The sequence below is a fragment of the Lontra canadensis genome, unplaced genomic scaffold (assembly GCF_010015895.1).
Source record: "Lontra canadensis isolate GAN:19392208 unplaced genomic scaffold, GSC_riverotter_1.0 scaffold94, whole genome shotgun sequence".
Taxonomy (NCBI): Eukaryota; Metazoa; Chordata; class Mammalia; order Carnivora; family Mustelidae; genus Lontra; species Lontra canadensis.
In genome coordinates, this window is record NW_022631088.1 from 4122475 (window position 1) to 4145704 (window position 23230).

At 51.0% G+C, this 23230-nt stretch overlaps 1 protein-coding gene across 2 annotated transcripts in view; it reads right to left on the bottom strand.

Annotated features, from left to right (window-relative positions):
• The window catches only part of FSD2 (fibronectin type III and SPRY domain containing 2), a 45460-nt gene that overhangs the window by 6006 nt on the left and 16224 nt on the right, over positions 1-23230 (bottom strand). For both annotated transcript variants that reach the window (XM_032836941.1, XM_032836942.1), the window contains 10 exons: positions 14593-15184; positions 14361-14456; positions 12578-12808; positions 11295-11317; positions 10239-10360; positions 8017-8172; positions 5654-5788; positions 4760-4910; positions 2407-2540; positions 350-482 (listed from right to left, as the gene is read on the bottom strand). In XM_032836941.1, coding sequence (XP_032692832.1) covers positions 350-482; positions 2407-2540; positions 4760-4910; positions 5654-5788; positions 8017-8172; positions 10239-10360; positions 11295-11317; positions 12578-12808; positions 14361-14456; positions 14593-15184 — 1773 coding nt within the window. The remainder of the gene's footprint in view (positions 1-349; positions 483-2406; positions 2541-4759; positions 4911-5653; positions 5789-8016; positions 8173-10238; positions 10361-11294; positions 11318-12577; positions 12809-14360; positions 14457-14592; positions 15185-23230) is intronic.

The window sequence follows — 23230 nt, forward strand, 5'->3', positions numbered from 1 at the left end:
TAAAACAATGTTTCATGATGTAGGAGAGGGACCTCGGGGCCCAGCCCTGGGACCTATGTCCTCGTTTCTGCTCTCCCGTCGTCTGCCAGTGTGACCCTTGGCTGGCTTCATGGTCGACTCCTCCCGCCCAGGACCCAACCTCTGTGGCCACGTATGTCTTCCACCCACACCAGCTGGACCCTTTCCCTCCCCCTCCAGGCTCCCCTCCCCACCAGACCCCCCAGCCCTCATCCATCTCAGGGACTGCTTCCCCTCAAGACGGCACCTGTCATCACCCACTTGCACCTGAAAAATAGCAAGTATGAGGGAGGTTCATAGAAAGTTCCAGTGAGAGGCTGATGAGAAGTACCTGCTAAACCGGGTGTTGCCAGGCAGCAGCTCCTTCAGGGGGGGTTTCCTTTCGCTTCGCACGACCGTAAACCCATCGTCAGCCACGGTCAGCCAGGGATGGCAGGTGTGCTGGTTCAGGGGAAAGCGGCTGCCTGTGAAGGTACCAAGAGCCCGTCACTGCTGCCACCTCCTCTTGCAGCCCGAGCCTCGCGGGGTGCCTCCCTCCTGTTACCCCGCACCGGGCTCCCTGTGCCCAGTCCCCAGCAGCGGTTTGCGAGTCTTTGATGCTTCAGGCCTCACCAATCACCCTTAGAAACTGGTGCTGTGGGGCGCCTGGGTGGCTCAGTGGGTTAAAGCCTCTGCCTTCAGCTCAGGTCATGATCTCAAGGTCCTGGGATTAAGCCCCGCATGGGGGGTGGGGGTGGGGCCTCTGCTCAGCAGGAAGCCTGCTTCCCTTCCTCTCTCTCTGCCTGCCTCTCTGCCTACTTGTGATCTCTGTCAAATAAATAAATAAAATCTTAAAAAAAAGAGAGAGAAAGAAACTGGTGCTATTATTCTCCCTTGTAGAGAATGCTGAGGCACGGGTGGTTAAAAAGATCAACTGGCAAATGACAGATCTCCAGTTCGAACCCCCAAGCCCCTCCGATTCCAGAGGCTTGGCTCTGAACCAGGAGGCGGCAAACACCGTGTGTAGGTGGGAACCTCTTCCTGCCGGCCGGGGAAACAGGAACTAGGGAGATTGTTACTGACATGTCTGACACAGGGAAGTGAAATTCAACATTCCGGCTAGGGCTGTCGGGGAGAGGGAAGGAGATGACAGCCCTCCCCAAATCATGGTTAAAACAAAAATCTCATCACAAAGTGGTATGAATAGATTTAAGAACAAATTATTTAGTAAAAAAAATGCATCGTTTGAGAGCACTGTAACTCATTGTCCACTCCTGTGTCTTAGCCAAGTTCTGTTCTTCTCCCTGAGTTCCTGTCAAGTCACTTCTCTTCATCTCAAACCTGGGTTCAGGCGTTACCATCTCAGCTCAGGACCTTGAGATCGAGATCTGAGCTGAGATCGAGAGTCGGAGCTTAACCGACTGAGCCGCCCAGAGGCCCCATTCATAAATACACTCGTAAAAACCGTACAAACAAACTAATTCAGAGATGACTGAATAATCGGGGGCTCGTTGTCCCTTTTGCTCTGTTCCCTTTCATTGAAATAGCCAGACTTTGACATTTCAAAAACACCGTGTCGGCACAGCAAAGGAGGAGGACCAGCCAGGTTAAGGCAGGCCCAGGGCCTACCGAAGAGAAAAACCTGAGTCCTAATCCCAGCACGAGCCCGAACCAGCTCTGGGGACTTCGGTGGCCCCTCGGCTGGTTTTTCTCCATCTGTGTGGAAGCAACACAGGGAATTAATCACACAGCTCTCCTCCTGGCGCTGGAAAGGACGGAATGACACAACGTCCCTCGGGGAACGGCCCCAGTCAGAGCCCGGGCTCGGGCGCCCTGCTTCTCCTGGGAAGGCAGAGTTTGGGAGGGCTGCGAGCGATGTCTCTGCTCGCTTGAGATCTGGCCTTGTAGGACAGGAGGGTGGCAAGCGCACAGGGCAGGGGGCTGGGCTTGGGGGCATGGCACCCCCTGTGGCCAGACAGGACCTAGGGAGAGGCTGAGCGGCCAGGGCCAAGCTGGGCCTCTGGGTGGCTGGGAGACTCTTGGGCAGACAGCAGAACAGGAGACCAGCCACGGCCTACAGCTCCTGCTGGGAATAATGATGCCCTTCCAAGGGTGGCGCGTGGCTTATGTGAGCAATGAGGTGTCTGGCCACCGCAGTCCAGGGCGACAAGCCTCTAGCCCACCTGAGGGTATAGAGAAAATGCCTGAGCCGTCCCGTTTGCTCTGCCACCAGACTGCTCTGTAACTCGGGCCTCCAGTCCCCTGTCTACAAAATGGGACCCCAGGGCCTTGATGTCCCCAGCCCCTTCCTGGCCTGGCCTGCCGTATTTTCTAGCGAAGTCACGCAGCTCTGCTCTGCCACAGGGTGGCTCCCTTAAGTCCCTGAGGGCATGTGGCCTGGGCGCGTACCTGTGGTGTGGACTGTCACAGGGTCACTCCTGGCACTGGGGCCCCCCACGTTGAGGGCTCGCACCGATATCGTGTAGCTCTGCCTGGGCTGCAGCTGCACCAGGGACTCACAGGCTGGGATGCCCACCACTGACCTGGGCAGAGAGGCAGAGCCGCGGTTACCATGCGGTGGGGCCAGCCAGCCAGGTGCCAGCGCCAGACCTCCGCTTTGAAGCTGGGAATTTAAACCCAGCCTCGCACCCCCCATCCTCCGACCACCAGCAGCACAGCCAAGAGCGTGTCCTCCCCACAGTCCACTTTCCTCGCTCCCTTGTGACTCCCGGTGTGTGCAGCTCTCTTCCCTCCAGGTTCCCCACCGCGGGGGCCCGGGCACCTAGCCCCATGCCTGGCATCTACTGTCAGTGGAGGCAGGCGTGAGGTGGGATGCCATGGGGCCCCCGCTGTCTGCCGGGGGCTGAGAACCACCGACCCGAGCCCAGCCCCAGGCCCCCAGAAGGCCCCCATCTGTGTTGGTGACAAACAGAAGCCCCCAGCTAATTTATTAAATTCTACCAGACACGAATATGAGCCCATAACAGCCGCTGTCTAGTCCTGTAACTGCTAACCCCGCTTCAGTCCAGGGGAAAAAGGAAACCTTCGGGGTGATGCCCATTTCCCAATACGACGCCCTCACCCAACCGGGCCTGGCTGTTCGGTCATGGAAGGCTGCGGCCACGGGCCAGAGGGGCACCTTCCTACTTCGTTCAATAAACATGAACCAATTGGGGCGTCTGGGTGGCTCAGTGGGTTAAGCTTCTGTCTTCTGCGCAGGTCATGATCTCAGGGTCCTGGGATCGAGCCCCGCATCGGGCTCTCTGCTTGGCAGGGAGCCTGCTTCCCTCTCTCTATCTGCCTGCCTCTCTGCCTACTTGTGATCCCTCTGTCAAATAAATAAAATCTTAAAAACCAAACAAAAAAAACTAAAAAAACCTTAAACCAAGCACCTTAGCTTCCAGGTGCCGTAGACGGAGGCTCTGGGGAAAACTCACATATTCCCCGGCCTCACAGAGCTCACAGTCAGGCTGAGGAGAGGCACTCCTCAGGCCACCACTGGAGGCAATGGAAGGCGGTAACCATGACGTAGTGATGGCGTATGACGGAGTGCCTGATGCCGCAGAGGGGACACCAGAGCTGAGCTCCGAAGAATGATTTGGAAGTCACTGGATGAAATGGGGACGGGAGTCTCCACAGAAGAGCCACGTGGCAGGACGGAGCCCAGAAGCAGGAGAGCTAGAATACGACCAGGGGGTTGGAGCCACACAGGGAAGAGAAGCTGGTGTGGGATGAGCTCGCAAGAAAGGGCTCGTCTGTGAGGGAATGCTGTCTTTTCTTCAAGATGACTGGTCTGTACTGGGAGAGCGGGGACTACCCCACATCCCCCAGATCACCGACAACCCCTCGTCTGGGCTGGTGCAAGGTGCCAGGGGCTCCTAACATATCAGCACAAACTGCAAAGGAAATCGGGATCATTCTGGTGGCCAGAGCCACAGGCTGCGCACTCTTGGGATCTGCAGGCCCCTGGGGCAGCTGACCCCAGCCCTCACCCACCTGTGAGCACCTTCAGCTCTGGGGACCTGGGGTGGACGTGAGCCTCCCACAGTTTCCCACGATGGGCACAGAGGTCTCTGTGCGAGCAACTCTAACCTCTATTGTTTTGGCTCAAGATGCCCTCCCGCCCCTTAAATTCCAGGTGGGGGTGGCTTTACGTTCCTCTAGCATCTCATGCATTTGTTAGTTTTCTTGTTTTCTATTTTCTCCCCCTGATGGTCAGCGCCCCAGGGCAGGGATTTGTCTGTCTAGTCTCCCAGAGCCCAGGCACCGGACCCGGCACCACCGAGGCCCACAGCGCATGCTGAGTGAATGAAAGGTAAAACGTCAGTGGGCTGAGAAAGCCAACCCGAGGTTTAAAGCATTTATTCATGTGTCATGCACCTTCAATAGTACCATTCCAGCAACTTCTTTTTATTTTTGTTTTGTTTTTATGATTTTATTTATTTATTTGAGAGAGAAAGAGCATGAGCAGGGGTGGGAGGGGCAAGGCGAAACAGGCTCCCCGATGAGCATGGAGCCCTACGTGGGGCTCGATCCCAGGACCCTGAGATCATGAACTGAGCTGAAGGCAGACGCTTAACCGACTGAGCCACCCAGGCGCCCCTATGTTCCAGCAACTTCCCATGAAAACGAAGCAGCCCCAGATTAAGGTTCCCCTGTGTCCCAAACTGACCTTCCCTCCGACCCCATGCACTTCCTGGGCTGTGTCACCGTGTCAGGCGTCAAGGCCTCTTGTGCCCAGCAAAGGCCCCCTGGGACTCACTCGGTTACGCCCGAGGCTTCGGGTGTTTCCACCTGGGTCAGCTCCACCGTGTACGAGTCCACGGGATTCAGGTTTCCAGACTCCCAGCAGATGAGTGTGGCCTCTTCACAGCTCTGTATCTCTTTGCTTTTTATGATGGGCGGGGAAGGCGCTGGGTGCGGGACAAAGGGAGAGAGGAACAGCCGTTCTGCTCACACGCAGCCAGTGGGCCCAGAGCCCGGCCAGACAGCACGAGCATGGTCCTGGCATAAAAGAGATTTCCCCAGCCTTCCCGCCTCCGGAACCCCACTACTCCCTGACGCCCCACCTCCCCACTGAATTCATGGTTGAAACCTATTCCCCAAAGTGATGGTCTGTGGGGTCCCTGGGAAATGAGGAGGAGGAGGTGGAGGACACCTCTTATAAAAGAGAACCCGAAGAGCTCCGTGGCCCCTTTCTGCTGTGTGAGGACACAGCCGGGACTGAGCCCACCGTCTCTGAACCAGGAAGGCTTCTCAGCAGACACTGAATATACTGGTTCTGTGATCGTGGACGCTCCAGCCTCCGCAGCCCTGAGCAGTAATGTCTGTCGTGTATGAGCCCCTTGGTCCATGCTGCTCTGTTGTGGCCACCCAGACGGACCGAGACGCGGGGCATCCCTTTCCCACATTCCAGGAGCAGAAGGAGAGTGGAAGGTTCTATGCCACTGTGATTGCTTTTTGATATTTTGAGACCAACTCTGAGCAAATGTCCCTTCCACACTAGGAACACAGATTTCATGTATTCATGAAAGAAAAACACACAGGTATTCCTGCCCTGCCAAACGAAGTCGAGGGTCCTGCCACAGCTAGAAAGCTGGGACTCCCGCGTCCCCTGGGGTCAAGGTCCTGCTCCAGGCACGAGTGGGCCCCTTACCTGTCATGTACACTGCACGCTCACTGGTGGGGCTGGAGCCGGCCCTGTTCTGAGCTGTGACCCAAAATTCATACTGGGTGTTTGGCACAAGATTTGTCACTGAGCAGTACGTTTCCTTGACAGTCATTGTAAACACTGAAAAGAAAGAAAAAAAAAAAGACAAGAATTCATCTCTAAAATTGGCCAGGTAGCTCCAAGTTAGTTGCGCTGAATCTCCTTATAGTAGATTACAGAATTGGCTCCCAATTCCCCGCATCCCTGTATGTGCACTCTTCCTCAGTGTGGTTCGGTTTCCCCTGCCAGCTCTTGACAGGCTCAGCCACGGGACTTGCTGCAGCCAACGGGACAGCAGCAAGCAGGATGCTGGGAGAGGCTCAGGAAATGCCAGAGCACGGGGGCTTGTCTTCTTGCTGCTGGGAACACGTCCATTTCCACGTGAACAAGCCCGAGCCAGCCTCCTGCACGATGAGACCGGGTACCATCCAAGTTACCCCATCCACCCCAGCTGCGTCCCCAGATCTGTAAGGGAGGCCATCCCAGACCATCTGGCCCTACCCAAGCTGGCCCAGACCAGAAGAATATCCAGCCAACTCACAGAATTACAAGAAATAATAAATGTTTGTCATTTTAAGCAACAGGCTGTGTATATATATGCATGGAGTAGGGTGGGATAGGGTATTGTTACACAGCGAAAGCTAACTGACACACCTCCGATCCTCCCCGGACTGGGAAGGCAGTGAAAATGCATGACACCACCCGCTGATATCAGTTCATTACAAAGCAGTCTGTTTACAAGATCTTCAGAGATTGCCGGGAACGGCCCCGGCCCCACACAATGGCTTCCTCCGTGCATCTGCCGTGAGTACCATTACGGAGGATTCACAACAAGAGCTGGGCTTAAACCAGGTCTGGCTTCTTGGTCCCTGATCCCTCCTACAGTCTTCCTCTTTCCCTGCTCGCCCTCTCTTTAGTCTTTGCTCAGACCACCCTCACCGTCAGCTCCCCTTAGTCTCACCTCCCTCAGCATCACTTAAACTCCCTTTTCTTAAGAATTCCCCTTCCTGGTATGATGCTAAGTGAAGTCAGTCAGAGAAAGACAATTATCATATGATCTCACTCATATGTGGAATTTAAGAAACAGAGGATCATTGGGGAAGAGAGGGAAAAATTAAGGTGAAATCAGAGAGGCAGACAGACCAGAGGAGATTCTGAACTCTAGGAAACACACTGAGGTTTGCGGGAGGGGTCGGGGGTGGGGGGATAGGGTAGCTGGGTGATGGGCATTGAGGGCACACAGGATCAAACACTGAACTCTGCCTCTGGAACTAATACATTCTACATTAATTTATATTAACATATAATACATATAATACACTCTATGAATTTAAATTAAAAAAAAAAATTCCCCTTCCTTCCTGGTCCCTGGGCAGAAAAACTGTCCTTGCTTTTGGCACCTAGAACCCTCTACCTGTCTGGCCAGTACAGAACTCTGTGCGGGGAGCCTGCACACTTGATTCTTATCCTCGTTCTGCCATCACCCAATGTGTCCCCACAGACAGCTCGTTTCTCCTGGGGTCTCAGTCTCCACATCCATAAACTGGAAATCCCCAAGGCCCTCTCCCCCAACCTCGCTCTGCCTCCATGCACACAGGATAGGCCCTGCCAGGCTAGCCGTGGTCCCCTGATTCCCCCAAGGGCTCAGCTGGGGCTCCTCTAATGTCTGACCCTCTCTTCTCAACAGGTAAATGGTTTATCTGTTACATGGGGCAGGGGGCGGCAGCTACCCCAGGCTTAGCCCCACACCAGCCAGCTGCGTTTCCCTGGGAAGAGGGTAGGCTGCCCACAGCGGAGGCGAGGGTGTGTTCCCAGGAGCCTGCTCAGTCTGAGAACGCAGGTCTGAGCACCAGTGGCCCCCCTCACCCCTCACAGGGGTCTGGGGGATACCCTTCTGGTCTCTACCAACACAGGGCTGCTCTGAGAAGAGCCAGCCTACCCTCCCCTCACATGCTCACATGGGGCCCATCAGAACCCCGACAGCCCAGCTGGGCCTCCTCCGGGGAGGGCGTTGCCACCTTCCTGCACACAGTGCAGCCCGGGGGTCAACCCCGGGGCAGCTCTGGCCCGACAGCTCTATCCACATTCCAGACGCCCTAGCCTGGCCTTGTGACTCGCCCCAGCCAACCTGCCTTTCTGGCCCTTTCTGCCATCCTCCCCGCCCGCATCCTGTTCTCTAGGTAGCCCCTAGATCACGACAGCCCCCATTAGCTGGATGTGTAGACCGCTCCCACCTCCACCCTCTGACTGCTCGTAAGGCAGGGCCTGGCCTCTGAGCGCCCTCAGCCGTTGCAGAGCATGGGCCTCACCTGCTTGGTCCTTCCCGGGTGCGCTGTCCCGCACTGGCCGGTAGGACAGCTGATAGCTCTCCACGGTGTCGTCAGAGTATAAGCTCCAGCACACTCGGACAGAGGACCCCGTGGCAGAGTTGGGGGCCTGTGGGTTTATCACTGGAGCAGAAGGAGCTAGACAAGGACAAGGGAGAGAAACACACAAGTGAGGAGCCTTACGCAGAGGTGGGAGGGGAACGGCCCCTGCCAAGGGACTACTGGTCCCCGGACTGATCTTCAGGCTTTGGAAGCAGATGCAGCAGCCCAGACTGGACAAGGTCGGGAAGGCTGAATGTCCCAACCTTGAACTCGCAAGCAACAACCAGCATGTGCATTCCTGCTCTGACAGAGCCGCACAAGCGTGGGGCGGAGGGGCCTGTGACAGGGACTCGGGCTGGGGTGCGGTTTGCCAGACCTGCCCTAGGCATGGGTCCTTGACCCCTTCCACGCCATCCAAAGAAGCAAGACAGCCAGGACCACAGGGGTGTGGCTGCAGCCCGAAGTGAGCCATGGAGGGAGAGAATCCCTTCAACAGGGAAGCCCTGCCTTCTCTGGGGATGGCTCCAACGGCCACATATTTGTTAGAGTGAGAGAAGACTAGGCTGGGTGCCGCTGTGCTTTGGAGAACCATCGTCTTTAGTCTACTGAGTCAATTTGTTCATTTTCTGTAGGTTAGTACTTGAGCCTCCCTACTCCCCAGACTCACACACCACTAGGAAACGCGCCTGGGTTTTCCTCCATCATTCTTCTCCCACGGCAGCACCTCCCTCTGACCCAGGCTTGGTATAACAACATTCACTTCCGATGGTGACATTGCTCCGTCCAGGTAAGAGCACAACCAAACACCAAGGAATTTACCCAGCCACAGCCCAGCCTTTCCTCTCTGGTCAGGGCCTGGAAGGTCCTAACATGACAAAGGAGGGAGGAAGAGAAAGAACCCGTATCCCCAACTGACAAAGTCCAGGATGGACAGCAGGGTCCTTCTACATCCTGCCAGGAACAGCCCCAAAGCAAGTAGAGCAGGACCTGCAGTGAGAAGAGAGATGGCCCGGGGGTTGGGAACCCGCTCAGGAGACTGCAGATGTGGGCAGGAGGGGGACGGTCTGCACGGGACCCGGACTTAGCGGGGGTGAGGTGTCCATGTGTCTAAAGTACTGACTGGGGTGATTGTGCCTTTCCTTCCAAATGCTGGGGCCTGATGACTTGGGCAGCACCATCTCTAGAAGGGATCATCCAATGGACATCACAGCTCAGTGAAATCACCCCTTGAACCATGAGTCTAAGGAGGGCCTCCAAGATTTATAATTAAGGATGTCCATTACAGTGTGGTTTCTAATGGGGAAAAACCTAGAAACATCCCAGCATCCAGTCTAGTTGAGGACTCAGTAAACAAATGAAGGTATATACCCATTAAAACTATATTATAGGGGAACTTATCGGTACAAGAAAATGTTAGTCATAATTGTTTCAATTTAAAAAAGCAGGTTACAAAAGAGAATAATTAACTTCTTATTTAAAAAAATCTATGTAAAGGAAAAACCTAAAATGATACATACAACATTTTTATAGCATAGTTGAGTGTTGGGGAGAAAGAGAAGGCAAGCAGTCAAAACAAAAAAGCTAAATTATAATATTATTCTTAGAAATAAGTAATTACAACAATATTCTTAAGAGCTATCTGGTACCATGTGACGTGCCCTACACATATTACCTCATGCAACCGTCACCAAAGCCCCAGGAGGCATTATGACGTCCATTTCCCAGACAAGGAAACCAAGACTCAGAGAAGGTACGTAAGTTGCCCAGAGACACACAGCTAGGAAGTGGCAGGCCTGGGATTCTCACCCGCTCCATGGTCCTAAAACTCATCTCCCAGCTACTATGCTAGTTAAGTAAATAAAATCTGGGCTACTTACTTGGACTGACTTAGGCAGGCAGAGTCTGGGCACACTACAGAGTAAAAGTATCCCAACGCTGCCTGGGGCCTATGTTAGCTCCCTGGAAAGTGAGGCAGGCGCTTACCCTAGGGGAGGTCAGCCTCTGCTCTACCCCTTACACGCCATGAAGACGTGAAATGAGAATGGAAGAATACTTGTTTCTAAATCTTGATTGTTTTTAGCCGTCAAAGGTCTAACTCAAAGCTCAGGGAGTGGAGCCTGCGGGAAGCACATACAGGGGAGCACGCACAGGGGAGCACGCACCCGGGAGGGCGTGAAGGGAGCACATGAGCTGCTCCACGTCAGAGAAGTCCAAAGTCTGGTCTTCAAAGTCGGGCTGTGTAGCAATCTCCACGTCTGTGTCTGTATTCAAGAATTTCCCAAGTCTGTTGGAAGGAACCAGAACGAAGAGGCACCCCCTTTAGGGAGTGTCCACTGTGCTGGGTCACCAGTGACACACAAGAAGGGCCTCTTTGCTGAATTCTTACATCTTTGTTTTAACATGCAGCCGGCTGCCTTCTGCCATCTGCTTTGGCGACTGACCCAGGGGTCTCCAATGGGGCCTCCAAGAGGGATGGGTGGGACTAATGTGTGCATCTGAGGGGAGGCGGGGGGCGCTCAGCTGCGGGGCATGTGCAGATGCTGACCTGGAAGCTTCCAGCCCCACACACCACCCCAGGGCCCAAGGTGTGCAGACTCTGGGCTTTCTTCTCCATAGGGCCAAGCCTACTCAACCTGCTGTCCGTGGACGAGGGCCCTGAGCATTCCTGCCTCCTGGAGATCATGGGGTTTGTGAAGGGCAAGGGCAGAATCTGAAACCAGGTCTGTCCTTTGCCAGAACCTCTTCTCTTAACCCTTACGTTATCAAGCTTCACCGTCCATGTTGCTTTACAGACGGTGTCTCCTTTAATTCCCATAAAACTCTTCCTGCCTGCAGATAAGGAGGTGGGTCCTAGGCTGGCTGGACTCGCCCAGGGAACGCCTGTCTGACTCCACGATGTCACACTTCCTGCGAAGCGCAGCCTGGGTCCTGGCACAGCTGGGGGTGCTGGGGACACTGGGCCCTGCTTCCTCCTGGTGAAAGGAGGGGGTCAGGGAGGAGACCCGACCACGGGCTTGCTGGCCAAGCCTGGGCATCCCACTTCCCTTCCAGCCCTGGGGTCCTGAGATTCACAGCTGGTGAATCTTCCCTCCAAGGTCACTGCTATTTGACCTTGGGCAGAAACTGGGACCATACGCCCCAGGGGAACTGAGTCTATCTGGATAAGTAGAGGAGACAGAAACAGCATAAGAAAATACATTTCAGAACAAAAGTATTACCTGTCAGCCATGGCCACAGCGTCCTAAAAAGGAGGAGGAAAAGGAGAAAATATCAAACTGATTTTGAAAAGAAATTTCTTTTTCGAACTATATAATGATATAAACACATTTTAAAACTTGGAAATGAGGAAAAAGAAAAGCAGCAGCTGTACCCCCCACTCCAAAGAGGCCACCCGGCCGAGGCCGTGCCCTGGCTCCGAGGACCGGTGCTCCCGGGGAGGCTGCGTGAGCGCGGCACCCCCGCCCCAGCCCCCCAGCCCCCCTTACAGATGCTCCCATCTGCTCCGCCAGTTTCAGACGGACCAACAGTTCCCCGAGGGGATCTCCATTGCTAACGCAGCCAGGCCTCTGCTAACGGACGCCTCGGCTGCTTCTGCGGTTTCAGCGTCACAGAGAGCAGAGAGAACGCTGTCGCACGTGCCACGTCCTGCACGTTCGGGATTGTGTCTCTGAGACGCAGCGACATTGTGGGACCAGTGGATACCAGAGGTCTGCGTATCGAGGGCCCTCACGGAGCCTGCCAACTTGCTTTCCAGCTTCTGTCGCAGGTCCCTTGCCCTGAGCAGGAGCAGGAGGGCCAGCACCAGCAGGAAGAAGTGCTGCTGGGCTTGGAGGGACCCCCACGGGGTCAGTGTGGAGGCGCATTTGGCATTTGGGAAGTTCGGGCAGCTGAAGGCCCCCCTTCCCCGCCCCTCATCCCAGACACCACAACTGCCCCAGATTCTTGTGGGGTCATGTGAAGAAAGGTGACCCCACCTCTGACCGACATTAAAATTTCCACAGCCCGAGGGCATGGGGCCTTGAGGTCAGATTTAACTGGTTTCAAGGAAATAGAAAAGTTGATGTGTGTGTGTGTGTGTGTGTGTGTTTGCGTTTATAAAGATTTAAAATTGGTGCCCTTGTAACTGGAGAGCTGGAAGTGCCTCTTTAGCCTGGACAACCTCCTCCCCAGGGCTCCAACACCTGAGCTGACGAGAAAACTCTCCGAGGCGGCCCAGCTCCCCAGCGAGGGGACGGGTCTCCAGGAGGGAGGAACTGAGGCTGACGGAGGCCACAGCCACAGTGGAGGGAAGGGCTCAGCCAAGTTCGAGTCTGCTCAGCCTCTCACGGCAAAGCTGTGCAGGGACGTGGGTGACCGCCCTGCCATCATGAACATCTGGGAACCAAACGGAGGCTGGCCATGGTGGTCAACATCAACACCTCCAGGCAGAGAGGGGACACTCTAACCCGCCCCAGCCATGCTGTCCCTCGGGTTTGTGACCTCATGTCACCTCATGACTGACCTTGATGAAGTCAACCTTCTCCTCATGGCACATCTCCTCAATGGTTTCCATGAGCTCCTTACAGGTGTCGAGGTTTTCCCCACAGCTGACCAGCTGTCCATACAAGGCTTCCAACTTGGCTTTCTTTTTCTCCCCCAGGGCTTGTATTTTTTCTTCATATTTTTGAGCGAGTGTTTCCAAGATCTCATTGTAATGTGACTCAAAGTTTTGTTCTTGTCTCCCGAAGTTCTCCTGCAAGACAGGTGGACGTCAGCCATCATCTCAGTGGACATGCCGCGTCCGCTACAGAGCCACCGGGGCATGGAAACGTACCCACGTGGAGCTGCTGCAGTCACCTCCCCCCGTCTGGTCATCTCTGGCCGGGGTGCTGGGCAGGGGGCACCGCGGGAGCTAGGACCAGGAGTCGGTAGCTAGAGCCCCGGGGATAATCTTGGTGAGGAGCATGGTGTTCTCTCCTAGAAGCATCTCGCACCCCTCCTGCTGCACCCTCACCCCAAGCCGCCCCCCTCCACTGTGGCCACTGCGACCTCGAAAAGTGGTCAGTGAGGTGTCTGCCTGCCGCTGCATCCTTGGACCTTAAGATGTTCGCCCCGGAATATGCCCACCTAGCTTTCCCTCCTGAGCCCCCAGCATCTCACGACAGTCACCTCCCTTCCCTGACGCTCGCATCGCACAAATGCCAGGATCACACGGACCCTCACATCAACTAAGAGACTGCTGACAGGGAAGGGGAGGAAGGACTGCGGCGGGACGGCGCTGTCCGGTAGGCAGGGGAGTATAGGAGGGCGGTACTGAGTCCAGGGGCACAGCAGAGTCACGTTCACACACGCCTGTCAACCACCGGCCGTCCCGCTCGGGCTGGAAGGCCAAGAGAGCTGTGGCTTCTGACGGACGCCGGCCTCACCAGACAACAGAGATGTTTCCCAAGAAAAGGCTCTCAGGACCGGCTCGGGGAGCACTTGTCGAGCGTCTTCCAGGAGCACAGCACTTGCTCGCGATGGCCCCAGTGCTGTTGTGAGAAACTGGGTAAAACTCAGAGCCCTCGCTGGGGGGGACCAGCTTTGGTCCGAGGGCGAGCTGCCCATGCGAGTGTAAGGAATCCGTCTAGGGGGTCGCACACGTCTCCCTCCCACCTCGACCTTACGCTCGAGCCTTGCCTGTGCCCTGCGTGGGGGAGGAGTGCAATAGTCCTCTTCCCACTCACGAGCGGGGAGAAGACGTTCCAGCTTCAAGGGAGAGGGGCCTGGGGCTTGACTAATCCACCCGAAGCGCTCTGTGGCTACAGCCCGAGGCTGTGTTGTGAACAGAAGCAGAGCAGCGTAGGAAGAGGGGGGGTGGAGAGCCTCCTCCTGGTCGTGGCACACCTTCCCTGGCTGGGAAGGCTGGGTGCTGGCATCCCTGTGGTGTGGTAGATACCTAATGGGCTCACGCAGGGGACTGTGACATGTTTGGTGGCAGGCACAGATGTGTAGTCATCTTACGAGACACAGATAAGAATTGGGGGCACGAACCAGGGGGGATGGGTGTCTTGCAACGCCCAGTCAAGGCTGGGCCATGGAAGAGCCCAACCTCCTAGCACAGCAGAGGCCAGACAGAGGAGAGCCCGAGGTTCGGGAGGGAAGGTGGACAGGTAAGGGCCTCCATGAGCTACATCCCCAACGTGCCCTGGGAGGACAGGGCGGGAAGTCGGCACAGATTCCGGGACTGGCAGGGGTCACAGCTGCTGACCCAGCCACCTGTGGCACATGTGTACTGGAGACCACTTCCCCACACCCGCTCTTACCTCCACTGTGATGAAAACCTCCTCCAAGTGATTTGCAAAATTCTCCATCTCAAGAATCTGCTTTTCCAGTTTGAACATGTTTTTGTGAATTTCATCCTGGCAAACAGAGGATGGCAAGGAGCCGTTAGCGCGCTCTTCCCTCTTCCCGAGCAGGCCTTTTCCCTTCAGCCCCTGCCTGCCCACTCGGGGTACGCAGGCCCGAGCCACGGAGCCACGGAGGCCACCCGCTTACCTTGGCACTCTCCAGGGCCTTGTCAAGGGCCGTCACCTCGTGCTCCCGGTGCTCATCCGAAACCTCCAGCGCCCTTACCGGAGCCTTGCAGGTGACGCAGAAGACCAGGGCGGCTTCGTCCTCGTCCTCCTCCTCGGGGATGACGTAGCACTCGTACTCCTCGCTGGCCCGGCCGTGCGCGTACCTGTAGGCCTCTCTCAGGTCGCGCTCCTCGGCCTCAGGCCCCTGTCGCCAGTCCCTCTGCGCCCGGAGCAGCAGCTGCTCCGGAACCTCCGCGCAGGGCGCGCTCCCGTCCGCCAGCTCGCCGCCCCACTCGCCCGCATCCCCGAGGGCGTACAGATGCACCAGCTCGTCCACCCCCTCCTCCAGGGCTCTCGGGGCCTTTCCCAGGGCCGCGCTGCAGGGCTCGCCAGCCCCCTCGGCCATCTCGGCGTAGACTTCCCTTCCTGTCCGCGTGGCCCCTTCTGGGAAGGGGTGCAGCCGGTCCTCGGGGTCATACAGGTCCATCGGGTAGAAGTGGAAGTTCGGGGGAGCCCCCGCAGCCTTCCGGTCCATGGCGCTTCCGCACCTGTGGGCTCCTCCCACGCGGCTCCTAGGACACAGGGAGAGGGAGGCACCCCGCTTACGAGAAGGCCATCCCAGTGGACGGCCGTTGGATTGGCTCCACTCACTCACAATGTCTAAAACATCACCCGAGCAGCTCAGCTGCAGTTTTACTTTAAATCATCCAGGAAGAGCGGTTGACCTTCTCCAGGAAGGAGGGGCTTTCTAAGCTTAAAGGGGGCCAGAAATTACCAGAGAAAGGTCAATAGGTCCCTCTTGACTCAAACAGAGGCCAAATAATGGGAAGTGTCTCCGCAAGAATTACTAAACATACAGTATAAATTGGTGGGAAAAAATTAAGATCGCAATAAATTAGTGTGCAAGGACAATCCACGAAGTAATCACTTGGGCAAAACCATTTGGGAAATGGTCCACCCTTATAAGTGACAGAGAACAAATAAGTAAGATGCCATTTTGCCTTCCCAGTAAGCAAATATTTTAAAATACACGATTCCCCAAGGCTGGGTAGGGCCCAGCCACGGGAGGGCTCTCAGAACGGAGCGCAGACGAGCCCTGCCTTTCCGGAGGGCAAACTGGGTAGCATGGACCAGGAGCCTTAACAATGTCCCCAATCTTTGAGCTAGTAATTCTCATCAGGATCCCAAAGGAAAATATCCAATACAGGGGGGAAATGTTTCTATAAAAATACCCACCGCAAATATTTTTAGAGGGAGCGGCAGAGGGAGAGGCAGAGAAAGAATCTGGAGCAGGCTCCAAGCCCAGCACTGAGCCCAACACGGGGCTCAATCTCCCAACCCCGAGATCGTGACCTGAGCCAAAATCAACAGTTGGACACTCACCCCACTGAGGCACCTGGTGTCCATAAAAATTTTTATGACAGGAAAAACAATAAGTAAAACCCTAGTGATTAGGAGAACGGTTAACTCAACTAGGATATGCATACTCTATAGAACATAACACAGACTTTAAAATATTAGGGAGAGCAAATGATAACTTGGGAAAGACTTACGGTATGATATTAAGTAAAATAAACAGAATACTCATTCTACAGAGACTGCGATGCTTACCCTTTAATGGCGGTATGTAAAATCTAGAAAGAAATAACAAACGGTAGAAGTAGTAAATACGACATAGGGAGTGGCTACTACTTACTGAGCACTTAACTGTGCGCTTCCTCCGGGCTCGGCAGGTTACAGGCATACCCCCGTGTGGTGGGCACTGCAATTACCCCCATTTTACAGATGACAAAACTGTGGCTCAGACAGGCTATCTGGAGCAAGGTCCTGTGCTGAGGAAGTTGTTAGGCTGGGATTTGAACCTTAGTCTGTGTGGCGGCCCTGAGACTGTGCCTGACGGATGTCCGGCTACAGGGAGCTGAGGTGACTGGGTGTCCAGCTGCGCTCTGAAAACGTCATCTCACTGCACGGAGGACACACTTCGCACAGGCATCTCCATCCAGCGACAGAGTGCAGCAGAGACACTAAGGCAGATCGGTTTGACACGAAACTCCTCTGAGGGCAGATTTTGGCCAGAGGGCTCCTTGACAGCCTTGCTAAGCCTTTTTTGGGGTGTGCGGCAGACTGGGGTGACTGCTCCAAACCATCCTTCCCTCCCTCACTCGGGGCCGGGCTGCATCACGGGCTGATGGTTCTCTCAGCCTCTCCCATCTCCTTCCCCATTTCATCTTGGACACGGGCTTGCCCTACTAAAATCCTTGTGTATTGAGTCCTATTTGGTGCCTGCCTCCTGGAGGACGTGGCTTACTCAGTCTGCTGGACTCCACAGTCCCTGCTTTCTTCTAGGCACACAACTGCCGTTATGTCAGACTGTCCTTTATGATAGTTTTACGGACACAGGAGTCACACACCATACAATGCTCCTGTCAGAAGTGCATACTTCAAGGGCTTTTGGTATATTCGTGAAATGAGCACTAATGACCACAGTCCATTTTAGGCCATTTTCATCCCCTCACAAAGAATCACTGTACTCTTCAGCTCTCACCACCCACATCCCCTCATTTCCACCAGCCCTAAGCAACTGCTAATCTACTTTGTCTCTATTGACTATAAATAGAATCATATACTCGGTTCATATAATGGAATCACATTAGTGGGATCATATAATATACTGTCCTTTGGGACTGGCTCCATTCATAACAATGTTTTCAAGACTCACCCATGTTATAGCTTGTGTCAGTACTCACTGCTTTTTAGAGCTAGATAACGTTCTATTGTGTGGGCACATTGTGTTTTATTAACCCTTCATCAGCTTATTTGCACATTTCCCTGTTTTTTAAAGATTTATTTATTTGAGAGAGAGAGGGAGAAGGGAGGGAGCACACAAGTGAGGGGAGGGGCAGAGGGAGAGAATCTTCAAGGAGACTCCCTGCTGATCATGGCGCCCAATGTGGGGCTCCATCTCATGACCCTGAGATTATGACCTGAGCCAAAAGCAAGAGAGAGAGTGTGTGGCAGGAATGGGCAGAGGGAGAGAGAAACTTAAGCAGACTCCCCACTGAGCGTGGAGCCCGATGCAGTCAATCTCATGACTCTGAGATCACCATCTGAGCCAAAACCAAGAGTTGGATACTCAACCCACAGCACTACCCAGCACCCCTGTATGTTTCCCTTTTCATTTGGCTTGTTTTCACCCTTTGACTATCACAAATAATGCTGCTAAAATGTTTGTGTACAGGTTTTCGTGTGGCTTGGGTTTTCATCTCTCTTGGGCAAATACCTAAAAGTGGGGTTGCTGGATCATAGGGTAACCCTACGTTTAACTGTCTGAGGAACTACCTGACCATTTTCCAAAGTGGCCGGGCCGTTTTACATTCCTACGAGCAGTGTACGAAGGCTCGGATTCTACCACAGCCCTGTCAACACTTGCTATTATCTGACTTTTTGATTATAGCCATCCCGGAGGGTGTGAAATAGTATGTCATTGTGGTTTTGATTTGCATCTCCCTGATGAAGACTGATATCAGGTATTTTTTCCAAGCATTTACTGGCCATTTGTATGTCTTCTTTGGAGAACTGTCTATTGAAATAGTTTGCCCATTTTTAACTGGGTTATTTGTAAAATTTCTTTATGTATTCTCGATAGTCCATTATCAGACACATAATTTGCAAATATTTTCTCCCATCTTGTAGGTTGTCTTTCCACTTTATTATTATTATTTTTAAAATATTTTATTTATTTGGGGCGCCTGGGTGGATCAGTCGTTAAGTGTCTGCCTTCAGACAGATCCCACATCCTGGGATCCAGCCCTGCATTGGGCTCCCTGCTCAGCGGGAAGCCTGCTTCTCCTTTTCCCACTCCCCCTGCTTGCGTTCCCTCTCTCTCTGTGTCTCTGTCAACTAAATAAACAAAATCTTAAAAAAAAAAGATTTTATTTATTTGACACAGAGAGAGAGAGCACAAGCAGGTGGAACAGCAGGCTGAGGGAAAGGGAGAAGCTGACTCCCCACTGAGCAGGGAGCCTGATGTGGGGCTCAATCCCAGGACCCCAGGATCATGACCCAAGCTGAAGGCAAATGCTTAACCAACTCAGTGACCCACATGCCCCCATTTTTTAAATTAAAAAAAAAAAATACTTAGGCTCCACACTCAATCGCAGGCTTGAATTCATGATCCCAAGATCAAGAATCACACACTCTGCAAAATGAGCCAGACAGGCACTTCCCTCTTTATAGATGGTGTCCTCTGAAGCACAAAAGTTTTTAAATTTGATGAAGTCTAATTAATTTTTTCTTTTGTTACTTGTGCTTTTGGTGTCATATCTAAGAACTTGTTGCCAACTCTGAGGTTAAGCCAACCTTGCATTCCTGGGATAAATCCCACTTGGTCATGATGTTTTTTATATATACATATATTACTAGATTCAGTTTGCCGGTATTTTTTGAGGAACTCTGCATTCATATTCCTAAGAAATATTAGCCTGTAGTTTTCTCTTCTTGTAATGTCTTTGTCTGGCTTTGATGTAAAGGAGATAATGGCCTTGCAGAGTAAGTTGGGAAATATTCCTTCTCTTCTACTTTTTTTGGAAGAACTTGTGAAGACTTGGCATTAATTCTTCTTGAAATGTTTCGTAACTCACTAGTGAAGCTATCTGGGCTTTTCTTTGTGATTGTTTTCCCCTTATTATTAATTCAGTCTATTTTACATAGGCCAATAGTTGTCAATTTCTTCTTGAGTCTTTTGGTAGTTTGTGTCTTTCCAAGAATTTGTCCATTTCATTTATCTAATTTATTGGAATACAACTGTTCATGGTATTCTTTTTAATTACTTTTATTTCTGGAAGTTTGGTAATAACGTCCCCTCTTTCATTTCTGATTCTAGTGATGTGAGTCTTCTCTCTTTTTCTCTTGATCAGTCTAAGTAAAAGCTTGTCAGCTTTGCTGATCTCTTTAAGGAAGTAGCTTTTGGTTTTCTTGGATTTTTCTCATTTGTTTTTCTATTCCCCTCTTCATTAATTTCCACTATAATATTTAATACTTCCTTCTTTCTACTTGCTTTGTTTAGTTTGCTGTTCTTTTCTCAGTGTTTTAAAGTGGCAAGTTAGGTTGTTGATTTAAGATCTTCTTTTTAAATACAGGTATTTATAACTATAAATTTCCCTCTAAGCACCACTTTTGCCACATCCCAATAATGCGGCAAAACTTTCGGTATGTTTTATTTTTACTTTTATTCACCTTGAATTATCTTCTAATTTCCCTTTTGCTTTCTTCTTTGATATGTTGGTTATTTAGGACTGTATTTTTAATTTCCACATATTTGTGACTTCCCAAATTTCTCTGTTATTGACTTCTAATAGCATCTCATTGTGGTCAGATAACATATTTTTGCATTATTTCTATCCTGTTAAATTTATGGATGCTTGTTTTAGCATTTGGTTTATCCTGGAGGATGTTTGATATGCCTAGAGAAGCATGTGTATTCCGCTGTTGTTGGGGGGGAGTGTTTTCTAGACGTTTGTGACGTCCAGCTGGTTTATAGTGTTACTTGAGTCCCTATTTCCTTATTTATTTTCTTCTTAGTCATCCTGTTATCAAAAGTGGAGTACTGAGGTCTCCAACTGATATTGTTGAGTTGTCTCTTTCTCCATTTATGTCACTTTTTGCTTCATGTATTTTGGTGCCCTGTTGTTAGGTACATATACATTTATTTTTAAGACTCATTTATTTATTTTAGAGAGAGAGAGGTGGGGGAGAGGAGCAGACTCTGTGCTGAGCATGAAGCCTGACAAGGGGCTTGATCTCACGACCCTAAGATCATGACCTGAGCTGAAACCAAGAGTCAGATGCTCAACCACCCATGGCACCCAGGCTCCCTGCATGTACATTTATAATTGCCATGTATTCTTGATGGATTGACCCCTTTTGTTACAAAATGCTCCTCTTTATCTCTAGTAACACTGATATCAATACTTCAAATTGTCCTTCCACTCAGCCTGGAGGTTATCACTTATTTTATGTTTTTAAAGATTTATCTATTAATGAGAGAGAGAGAGAGAGAGAAAACCCATGAATTGGGGGAGGGGCAGAGAGAGAGAGAGAATCCAAGCAGGCTCATGGGGGCTCGACCCCAGGACCCTGAGATCAGGACCTAAGCCAAAACCAAAAGTTGAACACTAGACCAACTGAGTCACCCAGATGCCCCCCACTGGAGGTTTTTAAGTTCCAAGGCCATGAAATCTTACAGGGCAATGTAATATTCAAAAGCGAGAGGGCGCAGTTTTACTTTTGTAACAAAGACAGGAAGGGATATTGTGAGCACAGAACCTGCCTGAAGCCTCAACCGCTGGCTCATTTCAGGAGAGAGCGGCTCTGGGCAAGATTCAGTATTATGTTAAGCATCTGGAATCTAATACTCTTAAAATTATCCCCATCTACATATCCTTTGGAAAGTCTTTATGTACAGATGTTGTAGTCTGAAGATCGATGGTATAAGTGCTACCCCTCGTAGGAACCGGAATGAGACAAAAGGAGTGGGAGGGAATGGGAGCAGGAGGGGACGGCCAGGTGGAGAGAAGGAACAGTGTATTATTTGCTCCACAACAAATAATAACCATTTATCATCCTGCACAGTTTGCGTGGGTCAGGAGAGCAGCCAAGGGGAGGAAAAGAAACATTCTTTTGTAAGCTAAGTGGTTTCCAATTCTTTGCTTTCAACAAAACTGAAGGAGGATCTAATCAAGCATCAGCTGACATATGACTAAAAATGATTTTTCACAATAGATGACTATGTAATTTTTGGCATACATTTCAGAAAGAGTTCAAAGAGTTGAATGATAGTGCTATAATAATATAATTTGTAATTGCATGTAATAATTCATACATGAAAATTTGAATTAACTTTTTTTAAAAAAGAAAAGCCCTACCCAGCTCACCAAGAGATTCATTTCCATTTCACATTTGTTTTGTTTAACATTTGTCAAAATTAGTAATGTATGTTGTTTTGCTCATATGTGCCTACAAATAGTATTGATAAATTAATCCAGAAGAAAAAAGAGGTTACCATTTAGAGCCTTATGGTTCCAGGAAAATAAAAAAATTTAAATCCCATGCATGTATTTTTTTTGTAGAGAAGTCTCAGAGATGATCAATAAAAGACTTTCTAAATATAGAAAAACAATACATTAGGACAAAACTCTAAAACCTCTCTTCTGAAAAGTTAAATGTAAACACAAGCTCAAGAAGAAAAAAGGAACAAGGTAAAATTTGTAATGTTATAAAGGTTTTTTTTTTAAAGGTTTATTTATTTATTTCTTAGAGAGAGAGAGAGAGAGCACACAAGTAGGCAGAACAGCAGGCAGGAGAGGGAGAAGCAGGCTCTCTGCTGAGCAGGGAGCCCGAAGCAGGGCTTGATCCCAGGACCCTGGGATCATGACCTGAGCTGAAGGCAGACACTTAACTGACTGAGCCACCCAGGTGCCCCTAAAAGAGGCGTTTTTTAATTTTTATTTTTATTTTTTTTAAGATTTATATATTTGTTGTTTTTTTTAAGATTTATATATTTGAGAGAGCGAGAGTCGAATGAGTGGGAGGGGAAGAGAGAGGGGGAGAGAGAATCCTAAGTAGACTTGATGCTGAGCGTAGAGCCCGACACGAGACTCAACCTCACAACCCTGAGCACGACCTGAGCTGAACCAAGAGTTGGATTCTCAACCAATGGAGCCACCCAGGTGCCCCATAAGAGCTTTTGTTGCATTTTTTAGCACACTTGATGAAGGGCAGCAAACTGCGGTAGTATTTAAGAGTCCATTAAATAAAGAGTTATAAAATAGTTTTATTTGGAAATGTAAACATTTATAGCATGTCAGAAAGTGTATCTTTTAAAACTATTCATACTTTTTAAAATAATGGCTTAAGATATAATTTACACACCATAAGGTTCCACTTTTAAAGTGTACAATTTAGAGATGCCTGGATGGCTCAGTTGGTTAAGTCATACTCTTGCTTTTGGCTCAGGTTATGATCTCAGGGTCATGAGATCGAGCCCCCGCATTGGGCTCCATGCTCAGTAGGGAGTCTGCTTGAAGATTCTCTCCCTCTGCCCCTCCCCCAACTTGCATGCTCCCTCCCCCAAATAAATAAATTTTTTTTAAAAAGTGTACAATTTAATATTTTAATAAATGTAGAGTTATGGGCTCATCACTGATATCCAATTCCAGAACACTCATCACCTCCCAAAACCATATACTCATTGGCAATCACTCCCCCAGCCCCTGATAATGACCATCTACTTTTCATCTCTATTTGCTCATTCTGGACATTTCATATACATGGAATCATACAATAATCATACAATGTGTGGTCTTAGGTGTTTAGCTTTTTGCCATTGAACATAATATTTTCAAGGTTCATCCATGTGGTACGACACATCCTTTTTACAGCCAAATAATATTCCAGTGTAGGATTATAAGATATTTCATTTATGTTACAGATAACATATCCAACTGATGGATATCTGGGTTGTTTCCACTTTTTGACTGTTATGAACAATGCTGCTGTGAATGTTCATGTACAAGTTTCTGTGTGGACATATGTCCTCATTTCTCTTGGGTGTACTCTGA